The sequence below is a fragment of the Martes martes genome (genome assembly GCF_963455335.1).
Source record: "Martes martes genome assembly, chromosome: 5".
Lineage (NCBI taxonomy): Eukaryota > Metazoa > Chordata > Mammalia > Carnivora > Mustelidae > Martes > Martes martes.
The window spans coordinates 94,036,191-94,063,604 of record NC_137892.1 but is presented as its reverse complement, the minus strand read 5'-3'; the positions used below and the strand labels follow the sequence as shown (position 1 = coordinate 94,063,604).

Below are 27,414 nucleotides of genomic sequence, written 5' to 3'. Positions count from 1 at the left end.
GGAGCCCGATGTGGGACTCGATCCCCGGACTCCAGGATCTGAGCTCAGGACTCCTGAGCTGAAGGCAGTTGCCCAACCAACTGAGCCACCCAGGCGCCCCAGACATTTTTTTTTTTTTAATGAAGATTTTATTTATTTATTTGACAAAGATCATAAGTAGGCAGAGAAGCAGGCAGAGAAAGAGGAGGAAGCAGACTCCCTGCTGAGCAGAGAGCCTGATGCCAGTCTCGATCCCAGGACCCTGAGATCAGGGCCCAAGCCAAAGGCAGAGGCTTAACCCACTGAGCCACCCAGGCGCCCTGGGATTGGGACATTTTAACACAGTTATCTGATAGCTGGCTGAGAACAAATCTTATATAGAACAATAGGTGGACAGCAAAGATAAACTGAAAACAGGAAGGCAGGAGCTAATGATAAATACATATGTTCCTATGACTAGTATAACAATATGTTCACACCATTATTTGTTTCCTCTGGCATGGTTTACCTGCCCAATATTATGTAATACACATAACATACATAATACTTTCCCTGGGTACCATATGTTCTAATCACTCAACATTCAAATGAGGGCTGGTATTAATTACCCCCCCAAAATAACTTTTATTTAACATGTCATTTTAAGAGAATACAGACCTGTTTCTCATGTTCAAAGACTACATACTTTTGAATTTTTATATAACTTTCCAATAGTAATAACTAAATTTACATACCAAGTCAAGGGTTCCAAATGACACTCCATACTAAAACTATAAACAGAAAAGTTTTACCTCATGTTTTTCTTGATTTTCATCCACATTAAGTAAAGTTGGTATTTTAGATGAATCTGTTTTCTTTGATTCCCTCTTCAGCACCTTTATCTGTTTAACTTTTGCAGAAATATATACAATGACAACTTGTTATTCCTACCTTTAAATTTTACTTTCCTTTCTAAGAGTTTCAAATAGAAATTCTGATATCTACTAAAGTCAATTTCTCAGTTTATTATAAAGGAACTGAATAAATCTTCAGTTGTAATAGTAAAATATGCCAATCATAAATGATCTGTTTTATAACTTTACAAATAGCATACCAGGTATTAAAAGAAGACATTTATTTTTTAAAAATTCTGCCCTTAACTGTTAAGTGGATCAGGTAATTCCTTTTGAACTGTGCAAGTGCTATTTTCTTGCTATTACAGATACTTTTCACAAGGTGTCACTGTTCTTCAAAGAAACAAAACATTTATTGTGCAAAAAAAAAAAAAATGTTTCATTTTAAGAGCTCAGTACATGTTATAAATCTTAATTTACTAAATCTTTGAATGCCTGAAGCACATACATTCCTACTATTATCTGGGCAAAATTCGTGGGGAAACAAAGGAAATTGATTTACTCTAGGTCGTAGACCAAACCAAAACCACTTTCCTCAAATACTGTCCTGAAGTTTCATTGAGCCAAGGAAAAATGTGCTTTTTAAAGTTTTCTCAATTCTTCTTTAAAAATTCTCTCCTTCAAGTCTTACCTCTTATTTGACTATGAGAGAAAAATTTCTCCCCAGCTGATATTTTTCACAGCAATTTACTATCTTTTATCTAAATCACATCATAAATGTAAGTTATCTTACAAAAAAAGGTCTTCTTATAAAAGATACCATCTGAAAATTTTTAAAGCTGGGCGACAAATATGTACCTTCCATTCCTTTCACCTCCTTGGGCTGTACCGTGAAAGGTAGTTCTGGGAAATGGAATTCCTTCCTGTCAGATCTGGAAAAATTCAGCTTTCTTTTGTTTCCATTTGCCATTTGGTCATTTGGACCTGTTCGTTCATTAAATACACTCTTCTCCATTTGGTTCTAGACAAGCAAATAAACGAGTTAATTTGAAAGAAAGATGTATAACTGTTGTGTTTTTTTTTTAAGGTTTTACTTATTTATTTGACAGAGATCACAAGTAGGCAGAGAGGAAGGCAGAGAGAGAGGAGGAGGCAGGCTCCCCGCTGAGCAGAGAGCCCGATGTGGGATCGAGAGATCCCAGGACCCTGGGATCATGACCTGAGCCGAAGGCAAAGGCTTTAACCCACTGAGCCATCCAGGTGCCCAATATAACTGTTTTTTGAATGATAAGCCTAAAACTGCCATTCATTTGGAAGGTAATAAGTAAGATAGGCATAAAATGTCTATATTTGCGAAGTTATTTTAATAATTAATAAGTAGAATACCAGGGTGCTTGGGTGGCACACTGGGTTAAGCAGCTGCCTTCAACTCAGGTTATGATCCCAGAGGCCCTGGGATCAAGCCCTACATAGGGCTCCCTGATCAGCTGGGAGTCTGTTTCTCCCTCTCCCTCTGCCCCACTGCCCACTTGTGTGCTCCATCTCTTTCTCTCGAAAATAAACAAATAAAATCTAAAAAAAAAAAAAAAAGTAGAATACCATTTAAACACAGAAACATCAAATTCCAATAAAAGTTTCATGAAGCAAACTTTTAAAAATAGGCTGGATATTCTAAGAATAATAGTGTTGATCAGGAGAACTACCATCTTAACTTTTAATTTATAATCCTCTTCATTGTACCCTGACTTTGGACAAATTACTTTAGCTCATTTTATTAATTTATTTTTCTATTTACAAAATGATGTACTCTGGACACGGGGAGAACCCAGGATTCTAGAAAACCTTTTTGTTTTTATTTTTTAATATTTAAAAAATTTAAATTTTAAATTATTAAATTTAAAATATTTAAAACTTTTTTAAATTTAAAAAATTTTAAGTAAATAAACTTTGTATTTTATTTTTAAAAAATAGGTAAACCTATTTTCTTTACCTATTTTTGCTCATTTGGTAACAGTTGATAAAAACTCTCCAAAGTTAATGAACACTCTACCACAATGCAATGTGTAGTATCCCACTGTGTGGCTATATGTTAATATGCTTACTGGGTCACTTGCTCTTAGATAGATTTGTGTTACTCTCAATTTTTTATTATTATAAATAACATTATGCTTCAATTTTCAATCAGCTACTTCCCTATGTAAAAAATGAGGGAATGAACAACACCGATTACATTTTTCTACTGAAAAGTCTGATGTATCTATTTGGTAATTGCCTTTAATCTATAAAATGTTAAAAACATTTTTGGGGGAGTGAAAGACCAAAAAGTCTTGTAACTTTTTTTTTTTAAAGATTCTTTTCTTTTTTCTTCTCTTTTTTTTTAATTTTTAATTTTTTTTTAAGATTTTTTATTTATTTGACAGAGAGAGAGAGATCACATGTAGGCAGAGAGGCATGCAGTGTGTGGGGGAGGCTCCCTACCAAGCAGAGAGCCCGATGTGGGGCTTGATCCCAGAACCCCGGGATCATGACCCGAGGCGAAGGCAGAGGCTTTAACCCACTGAGCCATCCAGGTGCCCCTCTCTCTTTTTTTTTTTTTAAGTAATCTCTACAACCAATGTGGGGCTCAAACTCATGACCTTGAGATCAAGAGTTGTATGTTGTTCTGACTGAGCCAACAGGTGCCCCAAGTCTTGTAACTTTTAAGGGTGAAAATCTCAACTTTTTTTGTGCAAGTCACACATAAAATACAGAAATCAAATTTTAAGAAATTAACCAAAATTGTGAAAGCACTAAGGAAACGATGACCTGTTTTCACCCCAGAAAAAAAAAGCTAGGGGCGCCTGGGTGGCTCAGTGGGTTAAAGCCTCTGCCTTCGGTTCAGGTCATGATCTCAGGGTCCTGGGATCGAGCCCCACATTGGGCTCTCTGCTCTGCTGGGCAGAGAGCCTGCTTCCTCCTCTCTCTCTGCCTCCCTCTCTGCCTACTTGTGATCTCTGTCTGTCAAATAAATAAATAAAATCTTTTAAAAAAAAAGCTAAAAGCACATTTTTAAAAATTATTTTTTAAATTTTATTTTAGAGAGAGTGTGTATTTGAGCGGGTGGGGAAGTACAGAAGGAGAGAGAGAGAGAGAGAGAGAGAGAACATCAAGGAGACTACACTCAGTGCAGAGCCCACTGTGGGGCTCGATCTTATGACCCTGAGATCATGACCTTAGCTGAAATCCGGAGCTGGATGCTAAACCAACTGAGCCACCCAAGCTAGAGCCCCAAAGATAGAAAAAAAGGATTTGGTGGGGAGGTGAGTCAAGGATAACGTTGAAAGAGGGCATGTTTTAGGGGCTCCTGGGTGGCTCATTCAGTTAAGCATCTGTGGGATAGAGCCTCACATCAGGTTCCCTGCTCAGCGGGGACCTGCTTCTTCCTCTCCCTCTGCCACTTCCGCTGCTTTGTATACTCTCTCTCTGTTTCAAATAAATAAATAAAAATCTTAACCAAAAAAAAAAAAAAAAAAGAAGCCATGTTTTAATGACTAACTTCTTGCCTTACTTGAGTGGGACCTGTATCCTCTTGTTTGCTGTTAGGCATAAACTGTCCAATAGATTGTGAAGAAGTACGTCTCTTTTTTGCTCGTTCAGTCAACCTATTATTTAAAAATGAATCCAAAGTTATTAGAACTCCCCAGAAATACTTCTGTTTTAACTTCAATAATGAAGTTATATTGTGGTAGTCTGAAGTGTGAATAGTGAGTGGCCAAAATGCAATTGTGAGTGTGTAAGTGCCAACTCCTCTAAGTAGGTGAAAACAGAGCAGAGAACAACTTGCTTGTGGATAACATCAGCAGTAGAAACCATATTGTGGGATTACTCTAGCTGGCCTACTTAGTCACTTATATCTACTTTAAATCTGGAGCGCTCTCTCTCCCCCTCTTTTGTTTTTCTTTAAGTAGGCTCTACATCCAACACAGGGCTTGAACTCACAACCCTGAGATCAAGAGTCATGTGCTCTACAGACTGAGCCAGCTGGGTGCCCATAAATCTGGCTCTCCTAACTACCGGGTTTCTGAATTTCTGAGTTTGCTGTCCCATTCTGGTTACAATTATGGCTACTGCAACCATGGTGTTGGGATCATCTCAAAAATGAATGGGCTCTTGCAGTCTGTAGTCTACTGTACCTTTGGATTGACACAGAAATGTCCACTTGACCACCTCTGCGGACCCCTCAGCTTCACACTTACAGTCTAAACCAGTCTGCTAGTATTGGTTTGGGATACTGAAGGTAGTCTCCTTCCTCACGTAGATTCATAGTAGTTTCCCGAAATTTAGGACTGGCCCTGATGCCTTGCTAGATAGACCCTTGCTAAACAACACACTGCCCTTGCTTAAGCAGACTCATGGTACCAGTCTTCCAATCTGTATCAGTAGCTAAATCTATAACTGGCCCATTATGTTGTTTTATTCCCAAAATATTTGACTTCATAAGCTAACTGGCTATAAAAGATTATTTCCAACTAGTCTTTCTCCATTTAGAAAATTTGCTATGACACAAACAATGTTATACTATGTTATACTAAGGCACGTCAATACCAGACCCTAGATCACATCACCTTTTTCCTCTTCAGATGGGAGGAAATTATTCTGAGAGTCTTTTCTTTCTTAAATGAGGTTTTTCCAAAAGGCACTGGTGAAAAATTAAATATCTATATAAGCAAGAAAAATTAATTTCTTCTATAGTATTCTTAACAAACAGTAATGGCCCACTGTATGATTATAATTTCAATGTATCTTCAAATTCCATTTATATACAGACACCATGAACTTCAGTCTTTGAAATACCATTATATAGGAGTATTTTGTTACTTAGATCCATTTCCTTCTCTTTCTTTTCTGTTAAACTCACCTTGAATTGGGATGGGAAAGATTTGAATTGGGATTTGAAGCCAACAAATTATTGCTCATTAGATTGATGGGTGGCATCATCATACTACCTCCAGCGTGTGGATCATCTTGCATGCCATTAGAATTAGTGCTGGGATTGACAGCGTTTAGTGGTTCACTGATTACAGGTTTTGTATTTTGAGACATAGCATGAGCATTTTCAACAGCATCCTGTTGACAATGTCCACCTTCACACTCTGTCTTGTTTCGTTCTAAGATATCTCCATTTCCTCCTTTGACTTTAATAACTCTGACTTTGATCTCCCTGGGCTTTTTCTCTTTTTCTATTTCCTGGAACAGATACATCCAACATCTGAGTCAGAAGAATAGTTATTTTTATCATTAGAGTGCTAACTATGATACAGTTATACCGGCTAAAAAGAAAACAGCTTTTACCTTTCCCAAAACTGGAGTACTAAGCAGTGAATTAGTATATATTGTTTTTCTTTCATCTTTCATAAGGTCACTTTCTTTAGAATTCTCTTTTAGCTTTATGAATGAATTGACTTTTGCTTCTTGTAGTAATTTAGCTCTCAGTTCTGGTATGAATCTGACAAAACAAGCAATATCAACCAATAATCTTTTTATTTATGTAGATAAAGTATTTTATCTTTAATGGACCATATAATCAATTAATGTACATATCTATAGCATAAATAAGCTATCAGTAATGAATGCCAAGAGATGGTATAATATTTAATACAAATTGCTTCCTGGTAGAGATATATCTTCCAAAATTTTTTTCATGGGAATTTACTACATAAAATTTTACAAAGTAAGTTTATATGAATTAGATTCCTCTTGTGATGTAAACTTTACTCAATAAAAGTATTTTTCATTTTGATAAATTATTCTTTCAAGGAAAACTCAGGCCATTTAATCCTTTTTGTGGTTCTTTAAAGTAACAGTACTTAAAAGATGAACTAACTGGTTTCTGAAATCCTTATTCTAGAGAAATATTTTTAGTACAAAAATTTAACAGAATATATTAATATTGGAGGGAGATCATTTTGGTTGTGGTTTGAATTTTTAAGTTACTTATTTTTTATTAGAAAATCCATTCATATGGCTCAAAATTCAGAAGGCTATATTGAAAAATCTCCTTCTTACCCTGCCCTGAGTTACACAGTTCCCCTCCCTGAAGCAACTATAATCATCAGTTTGGGGAAATTTAATTTAATTTAATTTTATTTTATTTTCATTAAGCTGTACACCGAGTATGGGGCTCGAACTCACCACCCCAAGATCAAGAGTCATATGCTATACTGACTGAGACAGCCAGGTATCCCTTAGTTTGTGGAGATTTTAAAATATCATTCCATGAGTGAATTCTTCCCCAGTTTAGCCCAATCTTGCCAAAGCTCTGCAAGACACATGTCTAGAAAAGTGTAGTGTGAAGAGATGAAGAAAACAACCAGTGTGATTCATTTAGCTGAATAAGAACATGTCATACTTCTGTCAAAACGCCCTTGTATTGCAGAAGGTTCTGTGAAAGGGAGAGGCCTCTTATCAAAGGAAAGGGACTTCCCCAAACATTTTCCGAATTCCAAATTCCATCATTGGAATTCAAGAATTTTCACCCATCACACTAAAATCTTAGCATCTAAGTACCCAAGAGAAATCAATGTGGTCTATGTAGAACTGATATAAGCAACTTTTAAATTCAGTAATGGGCACTCTCTTCATCAATGGTATTTTGAATATATCTTCTTCTCATTTTTTTTGGTTTTATATCAAAATTCTTGTTTTGTTCTATATTAAAATTCTTTTTTTTTTAAAGATTTTATTTATTTATTTATTTGATAGAGAGAGACACAGCTAGAGAGGGAACACAAGCAGGGGGAGTGGGAGAGGGAGAAGCAGGCTTTCCACTGAGCTGGGAGCCTGATGCAGGGCTCAATCCCAGGACCCTGGGATCATGACCTGAGCTGAAGGCAGACGCTTAATGACTGAGTCACCCAGGCACCCCTATATTAAAATTCTTAAAATGCTTAAAGTTCTAAGTACTCTAAAGTATTTTTTTTCACCTTTTTCTAGCTCAGTCTGTCTTCAATGGCTGTTCCTGGACTTTAACATGCCTAACCTTAAGTCCATCACATTTTAAAAAAAATTTTTTTAATGATTTTATTTATTTATTTGACAGATAGAGATCACAAGTAGGCAGAGAGGCAGGCAGAGAAAGAGGAGGGAGCAGGCTCCCTGCTGAGCAGAAAGCCCGATGTGGGGCTCAATCCCAGGACCCTGGGATCATGACTGGAGCCGAAGGCAGAGGCTTTAACCCACTGAGCCACCCAGGCACCCCAAGTCCATCACATTTTAAAGTGACATTCATCTTTTCTGACCTCACATCCACAGAATGACTGAATGACTCTGTAATTAAAGAAAAAGAATTTCTGTTTCTTTCAAAGCCCAAATAGAAAATGCTGAGGTTTTGGTTGCTGTTTGTTTGTTTGTTTTAGAAATACTGCTGATTATAGCCAAAATATGGAAAAAGCCTAGATGTCCATCGACAAATGAGTAGATAAAGAGGTTGTGGTATATATACACTATGGACTATTACTCAGTCATCGAAAAGAATGAAATCTTGCCATTTGCAATGACATGGATGGAACAAGAGGGTATTATGCTAAGTGAAATAAGTCAGTCAGAGAAAGACAAATACTTTATGATTTCACTCATATGTGGAATTTAAGAAACAAAACAGAAGAACATAGGGGAAGGGAAGAAAAAAATAATATAAAATAAAATGAAAACAGAGGAGGCGGCAAACTATAAGAGACTCCTAACTATAGGAAACAAACTGAGGGTTGCTAGAGGGGAAGTGGAGGGATGGGGTAACTGGGTAATGGGCATTAAGGAGGGCATGGGATGGAATGGGCCCTGGGTGTTATACGCAACTGATGAATCACTAAACTCTACCCCTGAAACTAATAATACACTATGTGTTAACTAAGTTGAATTTAAATAAAAAATTTAAAAAAAAAAGAAATAAAGCTGACTTATTTTTTTTAAAGATTTTATTTATTTATTTGACAGAGAGATCACAAGTAGGCAGAGAGGCAGACAGAGAGAGGGGGAAGCAGGCTCCCTGCTAAGCAGAGAGCCCGATGTGGGGCTCAATCCCACGACCCTGGAATCATGACCTGAGCTGAGGGCAAAGGCTTTAACCCACTGAGCCACCCAGGCGCCCATACAGCTGACTTATAAATCTACATTGTCATTATACAGAAGGGCTAAAGGCATGTTCCCTCTCCAGGGAACTTCCACTTTGGTAGGGAGAATATGACAACAAACACTATAACAGAAAGTAAATAAAGCAGAGGAAAAAAATCACTTGGGAAATAAATGCCAATTATAACATATAGGTCAGAGATGCTACCAGAAGAGGAAAAACCAGACTATTCTGAGTCAAAGGTACAAATGGGAATAAAGCTAAAAAGTACTGATTGTTTATTTACTATCTGTAGGCCTATGATTACCATTGAAAATATGTATAAAGAGCTTAGCACACTGCCTAGGACATCATAACTGTAATGAAAGTTAACTACAATTATTTTTATGGGTAGAATTTTCTTCATGACACCTGTACGTCTACCATAGACCTTGTTAATAAAGGAACTAAGTCTTTGTTAAATTGAATTTGTTAAATTGAATTAATTGTGTAACATTAACCTATGTTGCAATTCTCATGCTAGTAAAATTCCCTAACATAAAACACTAAGAAGTCCACACTCACTCAACATGCTTACTTTTCAATAAATCCATCTCTAGTAAAATACTCATGATGCAAAAGATCAGTAGATGATGTCCTTTCAGCAGGATCAATCTGTAAACAAGCCTAGAAAATGAAAAAAAAGATTCCAACATTAAGTAAGGTCTTAACAGAGCTCTCTAAGGTAAAAATTAAATTTATTTGACATATGTAGAAGTAAATAATTACCTGGAACTAAAACCATTCTTGAAAAGACGGATTTAGAGCTTAGAAATTTCTGACAATGAGTTCTGACCATTTACTTCCCTAAGAAATTTGTACTTGCAAAGCATTAATATAGATTATATGTCCTAGGATTTTGGCCAAAACAGAAGTCAGTCTGTTTCTGCTGGAATTAGCAGAAATTAATTAGTTCATTTTGATTCTCTTACCAGCACTGTAAGGTGGAAAGTTCATGGATTATTATTTCCATTTTACTGAACTAGAAGAATAGTGATTTACTATATTATTAACTCATATTGTCTGAATCCTAATTCATTGCTTTTTCTTTTTCTTTTTCTAAAAGATTTTATTTATTCATTTGCAAGAGAGAGAGAGAAAGAACACAAGCAGAGAGAGCAGCAGGCAAAGTGAGAGGGAGCAGCAGGCTTTCTGCTGAGCCAGGAGCCAGATGCAGGACTCAATTCCAGGACCCTGGGATCATGACCTGAGCCAATGGTAGCCAGCCGCTTAAAGAACTGAGCCACCCAGGCGTAATAGAACTTCACAAACATTTAAGCCCCCAAATCTTTCAATAATCCACTATGAGAACAGCTCTTTTTTTGTTTCCCTATCTTGGGAACATTCAACTGAATTAGAGAAACAAACAAACAAACAAAAGCCCCACAAAACAAAAACAGATGATGGAAGGAAGAGTTCTTTTTTTTTTTTTTTAAGATTTTATTTATTTATTTGACAGAGATCACAAGCAGGCAGAGAGGCAGGCAGAGAGAGAGGAGGAAGCAGGCTCCCCACTGAGCAGTGATGCCAACAACAACCCTACAGGTAGGTATTATTATTATTATCCTCATTGTACAGATAAGGAGACTGAGCCCCAGAGAAATCAAGTAATTTGTCTAGATCTAACAAACAGAAGAGTAAAATTAGAATCCAGAAAATTCAAGGTTATTGAATATAATGTTACATTTTTGTTTATTTCAAAATTTTTATGTTTAAATTGATTCATGAAAAAAGTTGTAAAGATCTGCTATACAACAATATGAATAGAGCTGACAGTACTGTTCTACACATTTTAAAATTTGGTAAGAGGGTAGATTTCATGTTATGTGTTTTTTTTATCACAATAAAAATATATTGACTCACAAAGCAAAATTGAGTTCATTATCTATTTTATGATGGGAGAATACGCAGACCCTTAAAACTGCAACTAGCTAACAATATGTGCTTATTTTAGAATATGATAATAATCCATCAATAAAACTTAGTAAGTACATATTGGAGCACCTGGGTGTCTCAGTTGGTTAAGAGTCTGCTTTCAGGTCAGGTCATGATCCCAGGGTCCTGGGATTGAGTCCCAAACTGGGCTCCCTGCTCAGTGGGGAGCCTGCTTCTCCCTCTGCCCCTTCCCCCCCCCACACACTCATGGTGTCTCTCTTTCTCGGAAAAATAAATAAATAAAATCTTTTTTAAAATGTTAAAAATTCTGCCCAAGTCATAGCCTATTAGAGGCAGACAAATTAGTTCTTCTTTGAATAATATAATTAGAAAATTTAAATACATGCCTTAGTTTGGAAAATATAAGATACTATACTTTGAGAAACAGACTGGCAGTTTCTCTAACAGGCAGTTTCTTTAAAAATTAAACATACACATACTTTAAACCCACCATTCCACTCTTAGGTATTTACTCAGAAGAATAAAAATATACATCTACAAAGACTTGTACGTGAACGTTCCTATTAATTTTGCTTGCAACAGCCAAAAATAGGAAACAACCCAAAACAGGGGAATAGACCAAAAATTGTTGTATATCCTTATAATGGAGTCCTAATCAGTAATAAAAAGGAATCAGCTACTGATACCCACAAAAACATGAATGAATCTCTAAACCTTAATGCTGAATCAAAGAGTATATACTATGTAATTCCATATATATATCCTAGAAAATGTAAACTAGATAGAAAGCAACTCAGAGGTTGTCTGGGAACAGAAATGGAGGGATAAGAGGATTGAAAAAGGATAAGAGGACATTTTAGAGTTTGATGGAAATGATAGATATCTTGATTGTGGTGATGGTTTTATAGGTATAAAAATCTATCAAAACTCATCAAATTATGCATTTTAAGTATGTTTAGTTTACTATACATAATTATATCACGATAAAGTTTAGAAAATTTAAGCCTAGAAAATGATATAAGCTCTGCCCCAGATATTAAGATGGATTTTAAAGTCACAATAATCAATCAAACTGGTATTTATACTAGAATAAAAAAAGAAATCAATGAAATGGAAACAAACCCAAGCACATATAAGCATTTTGCCTATGACAAATGTGGCACTCCAAGTCACTGGATTACTCAAGTTGAAGAAAATATACAACATATATGACAAAAGATTAATATGCCTATTATTTTACAAATCTATATGGGAAAAGGTAAGTCCAATTGACAAATAGTTTAATGATTCTTAAAACAAGAAATACAAATGGTCAATTAGTATTAGTAAAATGTTCAACCTTTCCTGTGGTGATATAAGTGCAACTAAAAAAAAAAAGATGGTATTTTAAGCTTACTAAATTGGCAAATATTTTGGGGTGCCTGGTTGGTTCAGTTGGTAGAACATGGTACCTCTTGATCTTGGGGCCATGAGTTTGAGTTCCACATACGGTATAGAGATTACTAAAAAAAAAAAAATTGGCAAATATTTTAAAAACTATAATATCCATTGCTAGATTGAGAGTGGGAATTTATATCCAGTGCTACTTGAGAGTACTTGAGTATAAATCAGTGAAACCTTTCTGGAGGGAAAAATAGCAAAATATATCAAAAATTCTGAAAAAGTATAAACCCTGTGGCCCACTAATCACAATTCTAGGAATTTATCCTAAACAAATAATAAAGCAAGTTCAAAAAGACTTCTTAAAAGATGTTCACAAAATCATATCTACCAAGACGGAGAAAACCTGAAAACAAATATTCAAAATTGTAAGATCAGGGGGCGCCTGGGTGGCTCAGTGGGTTAAAGCCTCTGCCTTGGGCTCAGGTCATGATCCCAGGGTCCTAGGATCGAGCCCCACATCGGGCTCTCTGCTTGGCGGCAAGCCTGCTTCCTCCTCTCTCTCTGCCTGCTTGTGATCTCTGTCTGTCAAATAAATAAATAAAATCTTAAAAAAAAAATTGTAAGATCAGTTAAACTATAGAACAATCTTATAATGAAATACTATGTAACCATTGAAAAATATGATGTGGTTCCATATTTACTGTCAGGGTTACATAACAAATGGGTCACAAAACTATGTGAAGTATGTCATCTTTTAAAAGCATAAGTTTCTATGCACATATTTGGTTGGCAAAAGTCTAGAAGTATATAAATCAAAATGTCACTAATTTTTCCCAGATTGTGGGAGTTGGGAAAATCTTAACTTCTTCTTTTTGTTTATCATGTATTCTCTACTTTTTCTATAATCATTATGTAGTCCTTGTATAATTAAACCCATGACATAAAAAATAAATTCAAAGGAAAATGTAGCAAACAAATCTAATTCTTTTATTTTTTTAAAGAAATTTTATTTATTTCTTTGAGAGAAAGAAAGAGAGAGAGAACAAGAGTGGGGGAAGGAGAGGGACAAGCAGACTACATTCTGAGTGGGAGCCCACCCCAAGATCATGACCTGAACCAAAAGCAAGAGTCAGATGATCAACCAACTCAGCCACCCCAGCACCTCTGATTCTTTTTTTAAAGATTTATTTATTTATTTTAGAAAGAGAGTGAGCATGCGTGGGAGGGGAAAAGAGAACCTTAAGCAGACTCTGCACTGAGCACAGAGCCTAACGTGGGGCTCAATCTCATGACCATGAGAGCATGATCTGAACAAAAATCAAGAGTCAGAGACTTAACCAACTGAGCTACCCAAGCATCTTGAGAGAATCTCTCTCTCTTTTTTTTTTAAGAATCTATTTATTTATTTATTCATTTGAGAAAGAGAGCGAGAGAGCACAGAGGGAGTGTAAGACGGAGAAGTAGACTCCCCACTGAGCAGAGAGCCCAATGAGGGACTCGATCCCAGAACCCTGAGATCATGACCCAAGTCAAAGGCAGATCCTTAAACTGACTGAACCATCCAGGTGCCCCCTGAGAGAAAGAATCTTAAGCAGACTCCTTGCTGAGTGTGGATCCCACCATGGGGCTCAATCTCACAACCCTGAGATCATGACCTGAGACAAATCAAGAGTTGGGACACTCAACTGACTGAGCCACCCAGGCGCTCCAATGAACCTGATTCTTTTTTTTTTTTTTTAAAGATTTTATTTATTTATTTGACAGACAGAGATCACAAGTAGGCAGAGAGGCAGGCAGAGAGAGAGAGAGAGGATGAAGCAGGCTCCCTGCTGAGCAGAGAGCCCGATGCGGGACTCGATCCCAGGATCCCGGGATCATGACCTGAGCCGAAGGCAGAGGCTTTAACCCACTGAGCCACCCAGGCGCCCATGAACCTGATTCTTAATAAACTCTAGTTTTCTCCAGATACCAGTGAAATAATTTTTTCTGTTAAGAATTCCTTTAAAGGGGCACCTGGGTGGCTCAGTGGGTTGAGCCTCTGCCTTTGGCTCAGGTCATGATCTCGGGGTCCTGGGATCAAGCCCCGCATCGGGCTTTCTGCTCAGTAGGGAGCCTGCTTCCCCCTCTGTCTCCGCCTGCCTCTCTGCCTACTTGTGTTCTCTCTCTCTCTCTCTCTATCAAATAAATAAAATCTTAAAAAAAAAAAAAAGAATTCCTTTAAAAATACTCTTTTGATGCTATATATCATATGTTTAGTAAGTTTATATAAATAACAACAGCAACAATTAAAATTAACATTTGTTGACAACTTATTCAAGGCCCTGTGCTCAGAACATTTTAACCATTACCTCATTTAATCTTCCAGCCCCAGAAAAATAAAGACCATTAACGTTATTTTATAGCCCAGTTTTAAACTGGGGCACAAAGATTAAGTGACTTCCCAAGGTTACAGAGCTAATTAGTGACAGAGCTGAGTTTTAGTCTATGTGATTCCAGAGCCCCGTCTTATAAACACTACACCATACTTGCTTTGAAATTTAGGTAACTACATTTTTTAAAAGGGCTTTACATCAGAAATAAGATACCTCAGTTGACCCTGGGAAAGGAAATTAACTAGATAGAGAAAATAAATAGAAGCAGATTTACTTTCCACAGTAAATTCTGTTACTTTTTGAATTTTGCTCTAAATATATTGGTAAACTTGTTACCTAGTTTTAAAAAAAATTTACATTTTAAAATAATTAGAAAATGTTATAGTATAATGCTTTTGTTTTCTCCAAACCCCAAGTGAATTTTGGCATTAGTATACTTTCAAACAACACTAAAACTGCAGTTGTTAATGCCCGGTAGATATCTCAGGATACCAGTGTACAAGGAACAGAGCCCTAACTTGGATAGACTGGCTATTAAAAGGTGGTGATAAGCACGGTAAGTCCTTTGAATTTTTCCAGTTTACCCCTAATTATCGTTAAAAGTTGGGATAAACTAAAAATAATGGACAGGATTATCCTAGGAAGTTTTCAGTTCTAACAGTCTATTAATTTATATTTTCTGAACTAAAGATGTAAAGACAGGAATATAGTAACTTCTAACAGATAACATTATGAATCCTTTCAGAATTTCATTAAAGTAATATCTTAAAACTGTATTATAATTTATGCAAATTTCCCAGAGGTAAGTCCTTAATTCTTAACATACATGAACTACATCTGCCAACAATCCATTTAACTTTGGGTATTTTTTTCTTGCATTTTTGGGGTGTTGAACTTGAGGAAGGACCAGCCCAGCAAAAATGGGACTCTTGGAAAAGATATTCTGTAAGTGAGGTGTCAAGTTGCCTGAAAAGAGAAAAAAAATACGAATATAAGAAAACAGAGAAATTAATCTACAATCGAAATAAACAAATGGTGGGGTGCCTGTGTGGGCTTAGTCATTAAGCATCTGCCTTCCGGGCTGCATCTTCCTCTCCCACCCCGCCCTGCTTGTGTTCCCTCTTTCACTGTGTCTCTCTCTGTCAAACAAATAAATAAAATCCTTAAAAAATAATAAAATAAACAAATTGTTGTGTGGTCTGCATTAAATTACTAAAAAAAGAAGAACAATTATGTTCTTTTAATTTTTTAAGGTTGAACAAGAAACTATCTGAATATAGCACAAAAATTGGAAGTTTCCCCAGTAATCTGTTGATAGCATGTAGGCAGTAGAAAATTTAAAACCACCAGGTTCATTTTCATTTCCTAAAATATAAGACATAATATATAATGCTATCAGGAAAAGCAAACCTTTACATATTTCCATATGGGTATCTAAATAGTCTAACAAATGTTTATCAGCAAAGCCTTACTCAAAACAGCTAAATATCTAAATTATTTAGAAACAGAAATATTGCAAAGAAACAAGGCTATAGAGTAGCAGTAGAATGAAAAGAACTGTAAACAGGAGTGGAGAGAGCTAAGTTCCAGCGCCAGTTTCATTATAACTATTTCTGTGGCCTTGGGCAAATATCTTTCCTTTCTATGCTTCAGTTTCTTTATATGTAAAATGACAGAATTAATCCCATCATCTCTAACATCTTCTAACATTACTCTCAAAACCAGAACATTAAAGGTGACCAAAAAAGGGTGATGCTTTAAGACTCTAAACTGTATCTGTTGTTAATATTTATCCAGACTTCATGATTTTTATAGTTGCTCCAGTACCTTCCTCATGATCCTGTAACTACATGAAGGATCATGAAGGAGGGGAAATCAGAGGGGGAGACGAACCATGACAGACTATGGACTCCAAGAAACAAACTGAGGGTTTTAGAGGGGAGGGAGATGGGGGAATGGGTTGGCTTGGTGATGGGTATTAAGGAAGGCACAGATTGCATGGCACGCAAACAATGAATCATGGAACACTACATCAAAAACTAATGATGTACTGTATGGTGACTAATATAACATGATAAAAAAGAGAAATACATTTAAAAAAAAATCACTGAAACTCCATGAGCAAGGCCAACTAACCATCAAGATGTTTAGGTATTCATTCAAAGCAGATCATTAAAAAAGTAAAAGTGCTCATCAAATGTATTTTTGAATAAGTTATTTAATTACCTGGATATCTACAGTGGTTTAAAAAAAATTCTCTCGATAAGTAACTTTCTATCTCTAAGTGCTTAAAAAAGATACCTAAATCAACTCTATTATTTAAAAGTCCTCTTGGAGAGATGCAAATATATATAGATGCCAAAAAAATTTTTTTAGGATTTTATTTATTTATTTGATAGAGAGAGACCACAGCAGGGGGAACGGCAGAGGGAGAGGGAGAAGCAGGTTCCCCACTAAGCAGGGAGTCCCGTGCCAAGCTTGATCCCAGGACCCTGAGATCATGACCTCAGCAGAAGGCAGATGTTGAAAAAATTGAACCACCCAGGCACCCCTACAAGTCAAAATTTTAAAACAACTTTCAGACAAATTGAAGTAGGTTTCTACTGTACCATTTTTCTTCCTATCAACCACTAGCAAATGACTCAGCTATTTGCAATCTGGCAAAGAAAATGCTATTTACAAAAACAGAGAAGAATTTTCTACCTTCCTTATCAGCCCAAGGCATACACCTGCTGCCATCTATCAAAAATTAGCTTCCCCATTCATATAAAGAAAAAACTGAATTTGAAAATCAAGCAGAATTGATAAAGCAATATTTACTTTAAGCATTTAACAGTGTATTTCAGTAGTACCCACCTACTTTTAAAACAATTTTATGAAGTAAATCCAAATCAGAGCTGCTAGGAAGATAGGGGTTTCCAGTGGCCATTTCAATGATCATACAACCCAAAGCCCAGATATCTACAGGTCTGAAACAAACAAGAATAAATCATTTTTTATGGAAAAATACATAAAATGTCTCTTTTTTATTATTTTATTTATTTATTTATTTGAGCGAGAGCATGAGTGTGGTGAAGGGCAGAGGGAGAAGCAGATTCCTCGCTGAGCAGGGAGCCCAACATTAGCTTGATCCCAGGACTTTGGGATCAAGACCTGAACCAAACGCAGATGCCCAACCAACTGAGTAACCCAGGTGCCCCTAAAATAGCTCTCCAAAAAAAAATTTTTTTAAAGATTTTCTTATTTATTTTAAAGATTTTATTTATTTATTTGACAGACAGAGATCACAAGTAGGCAGAGAGGCAGGCAGAGAGAAAGAGGGTAAGTAGACTCTCTGCTGAGCAGAGAGCCCAATGTAGGGCTTGATCCCAGGACCCTAGGATCATGACCTGTGCCGAAGGCAGAGGCTTATTAACCCACTGAGCCAACCAGGTGCCCCTCTTCTAAAATTTTTTTAAATAATGTTCCAGCCAAAGAAAAAAATAATGATTAGGCAGTATCATTAATAAATTTTCATCTTAATATCATATGCCAACTTTAGGATATATATTAAACATTACCACATTTTATTAATATATTAAATATCTTATATTTAAATCACATGAGAAGCCATGTAGTAGTTCAGATGAAAAGTAACTATAATTCTAAAATTGTTCCAGATACTTATATAAGGACATTATGATAAATGGTTTATGAATTAGAGTAGTCGAATACCAAAACCATCTTGTATTTAAAAAGTAAAATTTAAAAATCTTAAATACTTTACCATTTACACTTTTTTATCTTTTTTAAATTAATTAATTTACTTAAAGTAGACTCCATGCCTAATTTGGGGCTTAAACTCATAACCTTGAAATCAAGAGTCACATGCTCTACCAACTTTGTCAGCCAGGTACCCACATTTATTTATCTTGTATTATGAGTCACCCATAAATCTAACTTTTTGACACATAATCAGTTTTTTAAAGGTAACTTATATCACTAGACTTCTAAAGATTTTATTTTCTTTAAGTAATCTCTACATCCAACATAGAGCTTGAACTTAACAACCCTGAGATCAAGAGTTAAATGCCCCACTGATTGAGTCACCCAGGCACCCACTAGGACCTTTTTTTTTTCTTTTCAGATTTATTTATTTATTTTAGGGAGGGGAGTGAGGTATGTAGGGAAAGAGAGAATGAGAATCTCAAGCAGACTCTGCGCTGAGTGGGGAACCGAACATGGAGTTCAATCCCGATACCTGAGATCACAACATTAGCCAAAACCAAGAGTCAGATGCTCAACTGACTAAGCCATTCAGGCACCCACCGCTGACTAGGAATTTTAAATAGATAAAAAGGAGCCAAATCCCACATTCAGAAGAAATATAAATACTACAGTGAGCTGTATCCTTCACTGACCCTACTGATAAAAATTGTAAGATTCAATAACTGCTATACTGGTGAAGCCATGGAAAATGTGTACCATTCTGGGAATGTAAACCATACGACTTCTTCGAAGGGAAAATTGACAAAAGCGACCAAAATTAAAAATGTACCTACTTGGGGCACCTGGGTGGCTCAATGGGATAAAGCCTCTGTCTTCAGCTCAGGTCATGATCTCAGGGTCCTGAGATTGAGCCCCGAATCAGGCTCTCTGCTCCACAGAGAGCCTGCTTCCCCATTTCCCTCTGCCTACCTCTCTGTCTACTTGTGATCTGTCAAATAAATAAATAAAATCTTTTAAAAAAAATGTATCTACTTTTGACCAAACAACTTTATTCCTAGGAATTTAACCAAAGATCTACTCACCCATGTGCACAAAGATAAATGATATGAGAATTCCAGAAGCATTGTTTGGGGTAGAAAAAAATTGGAAACAACCTAAACATCCTTCAATATGAAAACTGCTATGTAATATTTTATACAACCACACAATGAAGTATTATTCAGCTATCAAAAAGAAGGAGGTATATGCTAATATAAATTGATCTCCAAGATGAACTCTCAAGCGAAAAAAGCAAAATTCATTGAAGAAATCCAAGAACATGTACATAAATGGAGAGATTGTGTGTGTTCACAAATAGGAAGACTCAATATTGTCAAAACATCAGCTCTTCCAAACTGATCTATAAATTCAATGCAATGCCAGTCAAAATCCAATTTGGATATCAACAAATTGATTCTAAAGTTTATATTGTTAAAAAAGAGACAACTGTCCCCAAATGGAGTCACTTGTGCTAAAGCCCACCTCACCAAACTAAGATTAGGGGCCCCTGGGTGGCTCAGTCCATTAAGGCTCCAACTCCTGATTTCGGCTTCGGTCATGATCTTTGGGTCATGAAATTGAGACCCATGTCGGGCTTTGTGCTCACTGCAGAGTCTCCTTGGAATCCTCTCTCAGGGCGCCTGGGTGGCTCAGGTGGTTAAGCATCCAACTCTTGAATTGGGCTCAGGTCATGATCTCAGGGTTCTGGGATGGAGCCCAGCTTCCGGCTCTTGGCTTAGCAGAGTCTGCTTGAGATTCTCTGCTTCACCTCGGGCTCATGTGCTCTCTCTTTCTCAAATAAATAAGTCTTTAAAAGAAAATAAATTCTCTCTCTCCTTCTCTCTCTGCCCCTCCCCTGGCTCATGCTCCTTCTCTCTCTAAAATAAATAAATGAATAAACAAAATCTTCTTAAAAATACTTAATTGATTTCAACTTCTCCCAGAAGTGGACTCTTAAACCAGTCAATCTGGATTTACATGGTCAGCACTAGTGAGGTAACCTGCCTGACAGAACCCTGCTATCCCCTAAAGGAAGGTGACCTTACCACAAACAATCTACTCTTTACTAGTAACTGCCTTGTTCTGCCCCATTCTACCTATATAAGTCTTTCCATTTTGTATAGCCCCTCGGTGTGTCTTTCTGTCTGCTAGATGGAATGCTATCTCATTCACAAATCGTTGAATAAAGGTATTAAGATCTTTAAATTTTACTCAGCTGAATTCTGGTTTTTAAACAACATGGAAAAGCAATAGACCCAGAATAGCCAACACAATGTTGAAGAACAAAGTCAGAGGAAAGATACTACCTGACTTCAAGACATATTATAAAGCTACAGTAATCAAAACAGCATGGTATTATTGAAAAAATAAACAAACAGATCAAGAGAACAGAATATAGAGTCCAGAAATAGACTCACAAAATATAGTCAACTAAACTTTGAAAAAGAAGAAAAGAAAATTCAGTAGAGAACAGAATGTCTTTTCAAAAAGTGATACTGGAGCAACTGTCATCCATGAGTCAGGATGTCAGGATCCTGAGATCGAGCCCTTAGTCAGGATCTGCACTCAGTGTAGAGTCTGCTTGTCTGTTCGTTCCTCTCCCTCTGCCCCTTTGCTCCCCACCCCCCACTGTCTATCTGTCTCTTTCTCTCTCAAATAAATAAATAATCTTAAAAAAAATATTGCACTAATCGATATTTAGCCAGATGAGTTATATGAAGTTATATGAAGAACTTACATCCACCGAAAAACCTGCACATGAATGTTTCCAGCAGCTTTATTCATAACTGCAAAATGCCCTTCATTAGATAAAAGGATAAACAAATTGTCAAATATACATACAATGGAGTACTATTTAGTGATTAAAAAATGACCTATTGAGACATAAAGCAAAACAAAACCAAAACATGAAGGAAACTTAAATACACATTGCTAGGTGAAAGAAGCCAGTCTGAAAATGCGGTATAACATATGACCCCAAACACATGACATTCTGGAAAAAACAAGAGTATAGACACAGTAAAAAGATCAGTGGTTGCCAGAAATTCAGGGAGGATGAGGAAAGGATGAAAAGATAGAACACAGAGGATTTTTAGGGGCGTGGAAATATTCTGTATAATACTGTAATAGTGGATAAATGACCTTATGCAGTTGTCAAAATCCATAGGAATTCAACACAAAGAGTGAACTTTAATGTAAACTATGGATTACATTAACTATGGATTATAATTAACAATAATACATATATACTGTTTTATCAATCTTTTTTAAAGATTTTTTTTTAAGATTATTTATTTATTTGACAGACAGAGATCACAAGTAGGCAGAGAGGCAGGCAGAGAGAGGAAGGGAAGCAGGCTCTCTGCTGAACAGAGAGCCCAATGCGGGGCTCGATCCCAGGACCCTGGGATCATGACCTGAGCCGAAGGCAGAGGCTTTAACCCACTGAGCCACCCAGGCGCCCCTAAAGATTTATTTTTTTAAGTAATCTCTACACCCAATATGGGGCTCAAACTCACAACCCCAATATCAAGAGTTGCATGCTCCACTGACTGAGCCAGAGAGGCACCCCAGGGGTTTATCAATCTTTTAAAAAGTGCCAAACTAATGTAAGGTGTTAACAACAGGAAAACTGAGTTGTGGAGGGGGTAAAAAGGAGGGGGTAGGTATTGGGGAACTTTACTTTCTGCTCAATTTCTCTGTAAACCTAAAAATGCTCTCAGAAAGTAAAGTCTACTAATTAAAAAAAAAATAAAAGAGAAAAAAAAGGAAGATTCTGTACTATATGTAGTACACTTTTATTTCTGTTTAAAAAGGAGATGCTGTGGATTGATATCCAAAATATATAAAGAACTTACACAACTCAATGCCAAAAATACAAATAATCCAATTAAAAATGGGCAGATGACCTAAATAGACGCTTTCCCAAAGAAGACATACAGATGGCCCGTATTAAGAAAGAAGACTTCAGAGCACCTGGGTGACTCAGTTGGTTAAGTGTCTGACTTCAGCTCAGGTCATGATCTCAGAGTCCTGGGACTGAGCCCCACACTGGGCTCAGCACTCAGCAGGGAATCTGCTTCTTGCTCTCCCTTTGCCCCCTCCACTTGCCCCATGCACTTGGGCTCTCTCTCTCAAATAAATAAAATCTTCAAAAAAAAAAAAAAAAAGAAAGAAAGAAAGAAAGAAAGAAGACTTAGAAAGAAAAAAATATTAAATCTATAACCTATCATTCCATCTTAAGACAGTGGACAAAGAAAAGCAAACTAAAACTACAGCATGTGAAAGGAAGGAAATAATAAAGATTAGAGTGAAAATTAATGAAATAAAGAATTTTTTTAAAAAAGAGAAAAATTAGGGTACCTGGGTGGCTCAGTCATTAAGCGTTTGCCTTTGGCTTAGGTTATGATCCCACGGTCCTGGGATTGAGCCCCGCATGGGACCCCCTGCTCTACGGGAGGCCTGCTTTTCCCTCTCCCACTCCCCCTGCTTGTGTTCTCTCTCTTGCTGTATCTCTCTCTGTCAAATAAATAAATAAAATCTTAAAAAAAAAAATCACTGAAACTAAAGCTGGCCGTAAAGATCAACAAAGTTGACATTTAACCAGAATGACTAAGAAAAAAAGAGAGAAGACTTAAATTATAAGAATCAGAAATGAAAAAAGTAATATTACTACCAACCTTACAGAAATCTAAAGGATTATAAAGGAATAAAATGGATAATGTACACCAACAAATCAGATAACTTAGGTTAAATGGACAGTTTCCTAGAAAAACACAAACTATTAAAACTGGCTCAAGAAAAATAGAGAATCTAAATAAACCTGTGACGAGTGAAAAACTAGAATTCCTAATCAGAACACTACATATAAAGGAAACCCCAGGTCCAGATGGCTTTACTGCTGATTCCATCAAATATTTAAAGAAAAATTAATACCAATTCTTTACAAACTCTTTCAAAAAACAGAAGAGGAAGAAACACTATACAGAACAAACCGGTATTTACCAGAAGGGAGGTAGGAACAGGGATGGCTTAAGAGGTGATGGGTATTAAGGAACACACTTGTGATAAGCACAGGGTATTGTATGGAAGTGTTGAATCACCATACTGTACACCTGAAACTAATTTTATACTATATATTAACTAACTGGAATTTAAATAAGCATTGTAAAAAAAATCAATAGAAAACTACAGACCAACATCTCTTACCAATATCTCTCATGAATATGGACAAAAAAAAATTTTTTTTAAGATTTTATTTATTTGACAGAGATCACAAGTAGGCAGAGAGGCAGGCAGAGAGAAAGAGGAAGGGAAGCAGGCTCGGTGCTGAGCAGAGAGCCTGATGCGGGGCTCCATCCCAGGACCCTGAGATCATGACCTGAGCCGAAGGCAGAGGCTTTAACCCACTGAGCCACCCAGGACACCCTGGACAAAAAATTTCTCAACAAAATACTAACAGAGTCCAGCAACAAATAAAAAGAATTACACACACTGTGGCATCTAGAAAACAATAACACAGAGAGAAAGAGAGTCCTAAATATAAAGAACAAATTAGTAAGAGCACCTGGCTGGCTCAGTTGGAAGAGCATTCTTGATCTCAGAGTTGAGAGTTCAGGCCCCATGGTGGGTGTAGAGATTAGTTTAATTAATTAATTTAATTTAATTAAAAACTGAGAACCATAAAGAACAAACTGGCAGTCGTCAAAGGGGTAGGGAGATGGGTGAAATGGGTGAAGGGGATTAAAAGGCACAAACTTAAAAAAAAAGAGGTAAAAACTCCCTGTTATGAAATAAATAATTCACAGAAATGAAAAGCACAGCATAAGGAACAAAGTCAATAATATTGTAATATACTTACTGTGGTGAACATGTCATAATGTATATAACTGTTAAATCGCTATGTTTTATACCTGAAACTATTTTAATATTACATGTCAATAATACTTCAATTAAAATATATGTATTTAAAATATATGAATTCGGGGTGCCTGGGTGGCTCAGTTGGTTAAGCGACTGCCTTCAGCTCAGGTCATGATCCTGGAGTCCCAGGATCGAGTCCCACATTGGGCTCCCAGTTCCATGGGGAGTCTGCTTCTCCCTCTGACCTTCTCCCCTCTCATACTCTCCCTCTCTCTCTCTCTCAAATAAATAAATAAAATCTTTAAAAAAATAAACAAACAAATAAAATATATGAATTCATATGTATTTAAAATATATAAAATATATGTATTTTTAAAATATTATATATATATGATTGTTTGCTCTTGCTTCTGTGTTGCTATACTCTTGGTGTGGTATTGTACAGAGGCCAATAAACTTCTTCTGTAAAGGAGCACATAATAAATATTTTAAGCTTTGCAGGCCGTACAGTCTCTGGTGCAACTACTTAAGCAACTGCAACAGGATGAAAGCTGCCATAGATGATATGAATATCACAATAAATGAATGGGTGTGACTGTTACCATAAAACTTTATTTACTTTATTTTTTATTTTTATTTTATTTATTTTTATTTTTTTAATTTTTATTTATTTATTTTATTTATTTACTTTATTTATTTATAATATAAAACTTTATTTACAAAAACAGACAGTAGGCCAGATTTACCCATTCCTGGTATAGAGAGTAATACACTAGTCTTTAAACTTCAGAGTGTTCATGATGTTTTGTAGACCCAGTGAAACAGGCAATACCTCCAATAGAAATAACTTTCAGTACATAATGTTGCATTGTAAATGGCATCTTTCATTATATTTTAGCAAGGTCAAGCAGAATCAGGTACCAAAGACAAAAGGAAAAAAAAAAGCATTATACAGCATGATCAGGTGGGATTTATTTCAGAAACACACAGGTTGGTTCAATACGCAAAATTAATTAATGGGATATATCATATCAATAGACTAAAAAAATAAAATGCAAATGATCCTCTCAACAGGTACAGAAAAAGAATTTGACCAATATCTTTTCATAATAAAAATTCTCAACAAACTAGGAATAAAAGGAAATTTTGTCAACCTGAAAAAGGGCATCTACAAAAAACCCACAGCTAACAAACTTAATGGTAAAAGATTGGATGCTTTTCCCCTGACATTAGGAACAAGACAAGGATGTCTGCTCTCACCACTTCTTTTCAACATTGTGCTGGAGGTTCTGGCCAGAGAAATTAGGAAGAAAAGAAAACAGAAGGCATCTAGACCAGAAAAGAAGAAGTAAAATTACCTCTCTTCACAGATGACATAATCTTGTATATAGGAAGTCCTAAGGCAAAAAACAATTATTAGAACCAATATGTCCACCACGGTTGCAGGATACAAAATTAATATACAAAAATCAGGGATTTTTTTTCACATTTGAACATCTGAAATGAAATTAATGGTTCCATTCGCAATAACATCAAAAAGAATAAAATAGGAATAAACAGAAGTGCAAAATGTATATTCTGAAAGCTGCAAAACGTTGTTGAAATTGAAGATCTAGATAAATGAAAAGATGTCCTATGTTCATAGATTAGCAGACTTTACATTGTTTAGATAGCAATACTCTACAAAATGATTCATTCAGTGTAATCCCTATCAGAATCCTAACTGTCTTTTTGGAAAAAAAAATTTTTTTTAAGATTTTATTTATTTATCCGACAGAGAGAGATCACAGGTAGGCAGAGAGGCAGGCAGAGAGAGAGAGAGGGAAGCAGGCTCCCTGCTGAGCAGAAAGCCTGATGCGGGAATCGATCCCAGGACCCTGAGACCATGACCTGAGCAGAAGGCAGCGGCTTAACCCACTGAGCCACGCAGGCGCCCCTGGAAAAAATTTTTTTAAATTGACAACCTGATCCTAAAACTCATATGAAACTGCAAGGAACCCAGAATAGCCAAAACAATCTTGAAAAGGAAAAATAAAGTTGGAAGACTCATACTTTCCTACTTCAAACTCAATACAAAAGCAATGATAATCAAGACAGTGTGGTTCTGGAACGAGGACAAACATAGAGATCAACAGAATAGAACTGAAATCCAGAAATAAACCTTGCCATTTCTGGTCAAGTGGTTTTCAACAAGGGTGCCAAGACCATTCAATGAGGGAAAAACATTCTTTTCAACAAATGGTGCTTAGAGAAATAGATAGTCACAGGCAAAAGGAGGAAATCCCTTACATTATATCACATACAAAAATTAACTCAAAATAGAGGCACTTGGGTGGTGCATTTGGTTAAGTCTCCAACTCCCAGTTTCAGCTCAGGTCATGATCTCAGGGTCATGGGATTCAGCCCCATGTGGGGTCCCATGCTCAATGGGGAGTCTGCTGAAGATCCTCTCTCTCCCTTTGCCCCCCACCACAGTCTCTCTCTCTCTCCCTCTCAAATAAATAAATCCTAAAAAAAAAAAAAAATTAAAAACTTTTGTGTGTCACAGGACACCATCAAGAAAATGAAGAAACAATCCACAGAATGAGAGAAAAAATTTAAAAATGCATTATCTGATAAGGAATTGAATCTACAGTATACAAAGAATTCAGTAATAAAAAAACCAATACAATTTAAAAATGGGCAAAGGATCTGAATAGACATTTCTTGAAGGAAGATCTACAAGTGACCAATAAACACATGAAAAGATGCTCAACATCATTGGTCATCAAGGCAATGCAAATCAAATCCACAACGAGATACGACTTCACACCCATTACAAGAACTAGAAGCCAAGTCAGATAATAACAAGTGTTGATAAGGCTATTAGAGAAACTGTAACCCTCACACTCTGCTGGTGGGATTTTTTTTTTTTTAATCAAAGTTCTTGGCTTGAGATATCTTTTTATTTATTTATTTGACAGACAAAGATCACAAGTAGATAGAGAGGCAGGCAGAGAGGGTGGGGGAAGCAGGCTCCCCGCCAAGCAGGGAGCCCGATTCGGGGCTCGATCCCAGGATGCTGGGATCATGACCTGAGCCGAAGGCAGAGGCTTTAACCCACTGAGCCACCCAGGCGCCCCTGCTAGTGGGATTTTAAAATGATGCAGACACAGAGAAAGATAATTATCATATGATCTCTCTGATATGACAAATT

The 27,414-nt window shown here is 36.4% G+C and overlaps 1 protein-coding gene across 1 annotated transcript in view; it reads right to left on the bottom strand.

Annotated features, from left to right (window-relative positions):
- CDKL3 (cyclin dependent kinase like 3) overlaps positions 1-27,414 on the bottom strand; it is a gene marked incomplete at its 3' end in the record, with an annotated part of 75,059 nt that overhangs the window by 16,570 nt on the left and 31,075 nt on the right. Inside the window, exons 6-13 of the mRNA XM_080804747.1 lie at positions 17,466-17,578; positions 15,436-15,575; positions 9,497-9,585; positions 6,144-6,297; positions 5,710-6,038; positions 4,360-4,453; positions 1,671-1,833; positions 771-868 (exon numbers count right to left, since the gene is read on the bottom strand). Coding sequence (XP_080660873.1) covers positions 771-868; positions 1,671-1,833; positions 4,360-4,453; positions 5,710-6,038; positions 6,144-6,297; positions 9,497-9,585; positions 15,436-15,575; positions 17,466-17,578 — 1,180 coding nt within the window. The remainder of the gene's footprint in view (positions 1-770; positions 869-1,670; positions 1,834-4,359; positions 4,454-5,709; positions 6,039-6,143; positions 6,298-9,496; positions 9,586-15,435; positions 15,576-17,465; positions 17,579-27,414) is intronic.